At 27.1% G+C, this 8,905-nt stretch overlaps 1 protein-coding gene and 1 long non-coding RNA gene across 2 annotated transcripts in view; both read right to left on the bottom strand.

The window, feature by feature from the left end:
- Positions 1–11: 11 nt before the first annotated feature.
- Positions 12–5,234, bottom strand: LOC116186245. The gene is made up of 3 exons (XR_004151202.1): positions 5,223–5,234; positions 128–2,240; positions 12–45 (listed from the first exon to the last, which is right to left on the bottom strand). It is a non-coding gene; the product is annotated as an uncharacterized LOC116186245 (long non-coding RNA).
- Positions 5,235–5,236: 2 nt separating this feature from the next.
- Positions 5,237–8,905, bottom strand: part of LOC102674629 (rho GTPase-activating protein 100F) — a 14,266-nt gene continuing 10,597 nt past the window's right edge. The window contains exons 20-21 of the mRNA XM_031515004.1: positions 8,799–8,901; positions 5,237–6,699 (exon numbers count right to left, since the gene is read on the bottom strand). Coding sequence (XP_031370864.1) covers positions 6,421–6,699; positions 8,799–8,901 — 382 coding nt within the window. The 3' untranslated portion in view covers positions 5,237–6,420. The remainder of the gene's footprint in view (positions 6,700–8,798; positions 8,902–8,905) is intronic.

The following is an 8,905-nucleotide window of genomic DNA, read 5'->3' as shown; positions in this document are numbered from 1 at the left end:
AAAAAAAAAAAAATTCAAAAAGATTGAAAAATTGTTTTATTAGTTCTAAAATAAAAATTATTTAGTGTAATATTTTATTCAAAATATTTCTGTTATTGTAAAAACTTATTTTGTTCTAATTAATTACCATCTAATAATGTATTCCATTAAGATTGCACTTTTAATGCTTTTTTTTCGTATTTTCAAATAGATTTCTTTCCAGATTGAACGAACCGAAAACGCTTGGAAAGAATGCAAAGACGTCAAATTTTACAACCTTGAATCTTTCGTCAAACATATATCAATTGTATTCAAGTTTCAATTAATATATACGTAGCATAATATGTAGATATAGATATATATAACAATAGTTAATCATACAAAATTGCGGCAGTGTGCTTTCACGTAATATATTAATGATATTACGCATATCCGGGCATGTTTTCATCATTATTATTAAAAATTAGGAATATTGAGGAAAGCCGGATACCTTCCAAATATTTTATTTTAACAGAAGAATTTCTTTATATAAAATTATCTTGATCAATATATCATGGAGAACACAATTTCTTCAAAGATAAAGACTTCAATTTTTTATAAGTCTAATTATACATTTTTTTCTTGAGAACTTGCATCTCTGTATAGCAAAATACGTACTTTGTCACAATATATTGTTTTTTTAATATACTATAATATACTATAATATTTTCCATATTTTTCAACAATTTCATTATAATAACTTCAGATAAATATCACTATTCATAATAAAAAATTATTGCAATACTTATATTTTATCTTTCTGTTATTCTTTTGCAGAAAAATGAAGATCTGAAAAATATTAAGGATATAAGTCAATATATTATTATTCATGATATTTTCTCAAATGATGTTTTAATGTCAATTATTTGGAAAGAATTACTTCTCTAATAACATTTTTTTAAAGAGTATTTTTATGAAATTTTTAAGAAATGGATAATACTTGTACGTATCAATTATTCTATCTATTCTAATAACAAGAAATAATAAATCATAAAATAGCAAAAATGTTGCAAAAATAGAACTGAAAGCAGCAGAATTTTATAATGTTTAAATTAAAAGAAATAAAAATGAATATTTAATTAAAAAATGGTATCCGGCGTTCCATTGCTTGCATCGAACGACAATGAAACAGTCAGGAGTTCGATAAAACCAGGGCTACACGAATTATGATACACTAAGCTATACAATGATCCTCTTTTCTTGGCTACTTGAAACAAACGTCACCACTGATGACATTCTCTACTGAAATGTCACCAATTAAACTAACGCTGTACGGAAAAAAGAGAGTGCACTCTTTGTATGCGATATGCATACAATGTAAATACATTATACATATAAATATATGCTTGTATCGTAACAGCATCGTTCAATCGTTCCTTTTATCAAATTAAAGAAATGTTGATGGGCTCTCTTCTTTAAAAGAGCCAAAATTATCATAAAAATTGTTGGCAAAAAATATTAATTGATCATATAAATCAGCAATTCTCAATCTTTTTGTTATGTGACTCAACATATTTATTTATAATTCAAATATTTATAATATACAAATTAATAGAGTTCATTGTATACTATATAAATCAGTATTTCTATAATTAGACTTTATTAGTAATTCTATTATAAGTCAATAGATTTTTTCACAACTAAAATTCGTTCAGTATGATCAAGGTAGGAATTTTAATTGTAAAATCCATTATTTTTTTGTAAAATATTATATAAATTTATATATAAATTATCCACATATTATTCTTGTATATCATAGATTGATAAACGTTGATCTATTATTTTTTTCTATGATTGGTCAGTTTCGATTATAATCAGTTAACGAAAAACTACAAATTTTTATCATATTTCTTATATAAAAGTTTCCCAAAAACAGTCTTTTCTTTTGTCTTTTTTTTTTCTTTCTTTTTTTTCCATTTTATTTTTCTTTTTTCGTTGAACTTTAAATTGTTGAATAACTATATAGTTAATTAAAAAAAAAATATGGCATGCTTCACATATCTTATTATATAAATTTTTAAGAGCCTGAATACTTTATTGAATAATGCTGATACGATATAAAGTATATTATATGTCATTTATATAAATTGTATTCACTCACGAGGACACGAGTTGAAAAAGCAATTTAATAGTGGTCAACTTTTAAGAAGTACCATTTGATTTTTGAATCTTTACATATCTTACACTTTATAATTTAATCTTTGTACAAGATTGTTTGTAGTCTTTTATGAACAAATTAATAAAAATAATAAACATTTTAAATATTTCTTTCTTTAAAATCATTCTAAAAACATCCAATGATTTTAATATTATCATTTATACATTATTTAAATATTATAAATAGATCTTGAATATTAATTTTATCCAACTGAAAATATTCTTTCACTTTTGAGTGTGGAAAATCTATTTTATTAAAAGCTATTATTTATAATGGAAATAATTTTCTTGCAGTTCCTTTAAACTTTTGCATTTCTTTCCAAAAACTGCTTCCATTATTTAATTTTAGCTATTTTATGAAACTTTAATTGTTTTTTCATATTTTATCTGACTACTGAATAAATAAAATACTTCAATAAATAAAGTCATTACTCCTTGGATATTACGAATTACTGGATATTATCAAGGGAAATTTTTTATTATTAGTATTTTTAGTATTAAATACTTCTTAATTATTAAAATTGAATACCTTTTAATTATTGAATCAAATTTCTTTTTATGAAAAACCGCTTAACGAGATCAAAATTCGTATACTTTCTAAAAATATTCTTTTTTTAAATTAAACAAAATTAACAAAAAAGTTAAATTGAATCGCAATGTCTGATGATTCATTCAATATATATTATACAAACTTTTATTTATATGTATTGTTACGAACACACATTAGATTTTTCTGAGGATTTTGTTTGAAGGATAATGTTTGAAAAAATATATTTATTCAAAGTCATAAATTTAATAAAAATATAAATTAAATATACAACGTTAGATGTCATCATTAGATGACACTAATGCCATAAAAATTAAAAATAATTATAAAAAAGTAAGATTATGCAATAGAATATATTTTATACAATTTAAGAAAAAACATATATATTTAAAAAACTAATGACTTATTACAAAGATTTGTAATAAGATAATTATAAGATAATTATTAAATGAAAAATTATGTAGAAACAAAATATTTAATGTATTTTAAATTTAAATTGAAAAGATTAAATTTAAATTTAAATTGAAAATTGAAAGAAATCTTAAGTAATATTAAGTAAATCTATAAAAGAGATTTTAGAACAATTGAAAAGTTCAAGAAAAGAATTTCAATGCAGGAATTTTAAAAACTGGGATAGAAATCGATGGAAGACATAATGTCATCTAATTTTAACATGATGGACATAGTTGAACTCATTAATCTCAACAACAGCCGCAATAGAATGAGACATTGATATTACTGAGTCTTATTGATATATAAGCATTTTATATATCAATATTTTATCATAATGCTATAGACTATAATCAGGACAAGTAAAATTTAATTAAATAAAAATATATGGTTTTAAATTCTCTATGATCTTATGTGAATTTAGATACAACATTGTAGATTATAACTAGACTAATCATTAATCTCAATTCATTCTCTATGATATATAACAAAATCCACTGTGTGTATGCAACAACATTATATTAATACTATATCAACTAACTATAATGATAGTAATAATACTTATAAATAGATACTCGTGTCCCCATTGACGAGATCGTAGAACAAACGAACCCCGGAGAATATTCTGACCGAAAGATAATTTCTCTCGGTTCGTCCTCTTCAAATGCTTATTTTTTCGCAGATATAATAATACTGACTATGTTTTTAATCGTTTTATAAGTTTATTTAAACTTTATTTATTTTAAATTTATTCGTAATTATTATCATTTCTCGGTGAATTTCGGTTCTTCGTCCTGATCCATCTTCTTCTACTTTTCTTTATTTTTCATTCGTCGATTTGCTATTGTCAACATGTACAAGAAGTTATGGAACCAGTTTCTCGGCTCCTATTGCACTGAACATTATATATATATATAAATTATCATCTGCGTACACTTACACTTTGCTTTTTTCTTTCTTCTTCAATTTTCTAATTCTTATCTCTTTTTCTTTTTCTTCTGATACACACATATAATGCACGTATATGTGGACGCAGTAATGTGTACATTAACAATTTCTTTGTGTTTTGTATATGAGGGCTAACTAATCTCTAAGTAATAGATTTTTTATCAAAAGCACATGTATATTGTGACTAGTCTATGTGTGTATATATAATATATATATATAGTATATTGTATATAAATCGAGCATTGCTGTGTAATTCTTCTTTTTCTTCTTCATATTTTCTTATATGTATCCAGGTGTATGTATGCTTTTTTATTTAATTTTTTTTTTGTATATCTTTTTTTATTTTTATTTTATTTTCTGTTCTTTCTGCATATGGCTGTTTTTTTTCCATTATCAATTAATCAATATGATTAGTTCATTTCGTCTTTTTTCTTCTGCAACTAGCTTCACTGATGAAGAAACTCCTCCGGAACTCTTTCGCATGAGATCTGAGTCTCGACCGGTCGGGAAATATCATAAATTCCGTTGAAAATTTAATTGAAGAAGCGGTAAAACTTCTTTGAGTTGAGGATGTGTGCGATGAATCGCGGAATCTTTTACAAGATTTCGTAATTTCCTCTTTTTCAGTAGATTAGATATCATTTTTTCGGTCGGTTTAAATAAATTTGTGCATTTTGGGACACGGAAGACGACTCGAGATGCTCATTATCATAAAAGTACTCACTCGTTGTTTTTTTTGCTTTATTAATTTCTCATTTGGTGGCTTTACTAATATTGAGTTGAGAAAGAAGCTTTCGGCTGATCTCAAGGTAAAATATAGAAAAAAAGTTTAGATGATTAAAAAATCTTCTTCCATAGCATTTGTGCTTGAATAAAAAGTTTATAATCATTGATTCTTCAGCTGCAAAAGGTAATCGTGTAATTTATTTATTTCTAAAATATCTAGAGAAACCTAAAATAATTAGGAATTAAATTTTGTGCAAGGAGTTTTAAGCTAGGAACCTGTTTGTCAATACGCAGTCTTTGATGATAGTGAGATCATAATATATTTTGCAGCTAAAGAGTGAAATCCGTTTATAAATATCAACATAATTTTGGTTACCATGTTTCTTCTTCTTTGATGGGCTATCTTTATATCTGATGAGCAATACGAAAACAAACTCGTATACATATAAAACTTGCAGAAGGCTTTTAGTTAGTCGTCAGATCGTCAATGTTAGCGTTAGATCTCATTTCTTCACGATGATTTTATAATGAATATTCGCAGTGGTCCCATTATGCGCGTCGTTTCATCTGGGAAACAATGATCGCTTTTATTGTGCGTCTGGCGACAAATATTCAGCCTCGAGTTTCGTATAAATTACAAAATTTTTTAAATGCAACATTCTCAGAGAAATATGTGTGCGATTTGACGCGTTGACTGTTACAAGAAAACGTCCATAAATATTTTAAAACACAACATCATATAACAAAGAAAATTATTTTTCTAACACAGCCAACAATGCAATAATAACATTCTAAAAAAAAACTTTTTTGTTGCTCTATAGCTAGTATGCATTAAAAATTAAAAAATCATTTTGTCATATAAATTATTAATTATAGCACGATATTAGCACAAGTTTCTAAATTTTTCTAAGTTTCTAAATCGAAGCAGTCAACGCGTTGAATGTCTTCGAGAAATCAGAAATAGAATGTATTTTTTTTTTCCAGCGTTTATCAACACATCATAAAAATTGTATGCTAAGATAAAAGAAAAACTTCTTTAACACATTGCTTACCATTCTATTTAATTTTGAATAATAAGCAATGTCTTAAAAACTTAACCTCACTCTTCCTTAAACGATTGTAACAAACATATTTGTGAATAACAAAAACTTTTAACCAATCTATAGATATTTGTTTTAACAGACTTCAAAATCCATTATTTCTTTATTACCATCAGCCTTTGCAGCACCAGTATCATGCAATATATTCATATATAATCAAACTTTCTTCTTATGTCAATAAATAAATTTACAAAAACTGTAATCAGACTTTGCTGTTCACAGTCTATTTTAACAATTAACTAGATTACAATTAATCTTTTCAACTAATTGAATCGATTAATGTTATCTTTCCATTGAATTCAAATCCTAATCTTTTTAAATATTCATCGCTCGATGCCCAACATTGTTTCTTTTTAATATTTATTCAATAAAAAAAAAAAGCAAAATTCTTCAAATTGTCAAATCGAAATGGAGATGTTTAAGTTATGGGCGCATACCCTCGACTTATAATTAATCCATATGTTTAATGAAATTTTAATGCGTCTTGGATACGTGCTGATGTCGATCGTCGTCACTAGCTTCTATATCACCCTCAACTCCCTTTTCGCCTTCTTCTAGATGTGGTATATTCCCCTCCTCAGTGTCAACACTACTGGTCGGTGTAATTTGTTCTGTTCCTGGACCAGTGGAGTTCACTGTGGTCCCTTCGTTGCTCTTTTCGAGTCCCAGACCGCCGAGGAGGTTCTTATTAATCGGTTCCGGCGAGACTTCTGACTCCTCGCTGCTAGGTGAACCGGGAGACGAGACTATCACCTGTATAAACAAAGACGCCACACCACCAGCGTCATTTTTGATTACTGATATATTTTTTAGATTTTATTAGAATATATTTATAAAATTTTTCATTTTTTACATTCTATACGATAATTCTAGATATTAAACTTGGATTGAATAATAATTTATTTATTTAAATTATTGCACAAAGAGTAAAATGTTATTGGTTGGGTAATTGTATAGGAAATGGATTCAGTAATTATATGGATTTAGTAATATTTAATAATTATGCAGAATAGGATACACCTCAGTGATTTCATGACAATCTTTGAGGATTTGAAGGATATTTTGTTCTTGATTCTACTTCGAATAAATAAATATGCGAATAATAATATTAAATATTATTTTAAATTAAATTAAATTAAAGAAAAATTAACAAGTTTAACTATTTTTAGAATTTACTATATAACAAACCAGATTCAAGAAACGACATCTAACGAGCAATTGTTGCATGCTAGGGACATTGATAATTAGACTATTGGTGGTTTTTCAAAAGAATGATTGGTTAAATAAAATAAAATCACTTCTAAGAGGGATCACTTTTCTTGTACCTTTCCTCCAGTCTTTTATTTAAATAAGAATACATTTTATAGTCATACTACGTTGAAAGAATACTAGAAGTTTGTGTGAATATGATGAATATTTCTATGAATGAGTATTTTTATATTAATAAATAATAAAGACAATAATATTTCATTAAATCTTTGTCTTTGCAATCAACTAAAATATTTACATATACATCAAGAAGAGTCTTCAATGTACATCGTAATCTTGCTTATTTGAAACCATCCTATGATAATGATGAAAAATGAAGATGATTATGTTGTACTTGGTTCTTTAATATATATATATATATATTTGATAAATTCTGGCCATGCATGTGATAGAACGATAACTAAAAATGACGTAAAAAACGCGAATGAAAACGATAATAACGATAATACCTGTGCAAGAAGCGGCGTCTCTGTGCTGTCAGCGATTTGGTAGAGCCGGCAATTTGCGTTTGCTCTGAAGAATACGTGCCCAAACGAAAAAAGATAAAGAAGACAACGTAAATCGTCACTATAATAGATAGACGTCAAAAGACTGGCGCAAAGAGAAACAGAAAAATCATAAGCAACCCGCTCGATCAATAAAACACCCAAGTAAATGTACAAAACTGACATCGAGACATGCACGGAGGCTTTTTTGGCGTTTGAGGTTATATTTACACGGATACATTGCGATGTGAATATTTTGCAAACTGTTTGCCACTCATAATTTTTTTTCTTTATATTTTTTCGTATATACTTCTTCATTTGAATTATACGAACAAAATATAATCTTCATGGCGAACAATTTGCAATAGCCGACGATCCTTGAAAGTTAACCTGAAACCGAGTAAATGAATTGAAGAATGTACGTACATGAATGAATGTGAGTAAATGAATGTTTTATTGTTTAACAAATAAATGATTTAAAAATATGAAAGCGCGACTGGACTTGTTCTGCAAAGCGAAAATAAAGGGAGAGAACAGAGTCTTTATTTTGCCTACCATGCTGTTCATAACACGCTTTAGATAATAATGCACATATGTGGGATAAAAAGGTAGAGAGCGAAAAGAGACTCTTGTCCATTTCTTTTAATTTCCTTTTGTTTTATTTTACTTTTCTGGACTTTTTTCCAATTGTAATTATATATATATTAAGGTTTAAAACAAAAAAAATAAGGAAGAATTTTAGTTCAGAAAAGTAATGGTTTCTTATCTTTTTAACCTTCCTTCCGCCTATCCTCTGTACTATTTCAATTTATATCATTTTTATCAAATATCATTTTTTATCAAATATAAAAAAAGAAATAAATGATAATAATTAATAAGTAACATAGTATAATGCAAGACATAGAAATTCACAAGTATTACTTGAGAAAAGTGATCCAAATATATTCCCTCTTATTAATGTTTTTAATGTATTTTTTTATTTATATAAATATCAATAGCAGTGGAATAAATATACAGACAGAGAAAGCGGCGGTAAGAGAGGCGAAAGATTGGAACAAACGTCGCTGAGATAAAACAATGTCTACAATGAAAACTGACCTGTCGAGGCTTGACCGGTGGTGGTGGACGAGTGGAGGACGCGAGAGCTGCGGGTGGTACCGTAGTTGGGGGCTGTTGATGAAGTGAGTGTTGAGGCTGCCAAGGCA

The sequence above is a fragment of the Apis dorsata genome, unplaced genomic scaffold, assembly GCF_000469605.1.
Source record: "Apis dorsata unplaced genomic scaffold, Apis dorsata 1.3 scaffold_4, whole genome shotgun sequence".
NCBI lineage: Eukaryota > Metazoa > Arthropoda > Insecta > Hymenoptera > Apidae > Apis > Apis dorsata.
Note: the sequence above shows the minus strand (reverse complement) of the source record. Positions and strands in the feature narration are given on the sequence as shown.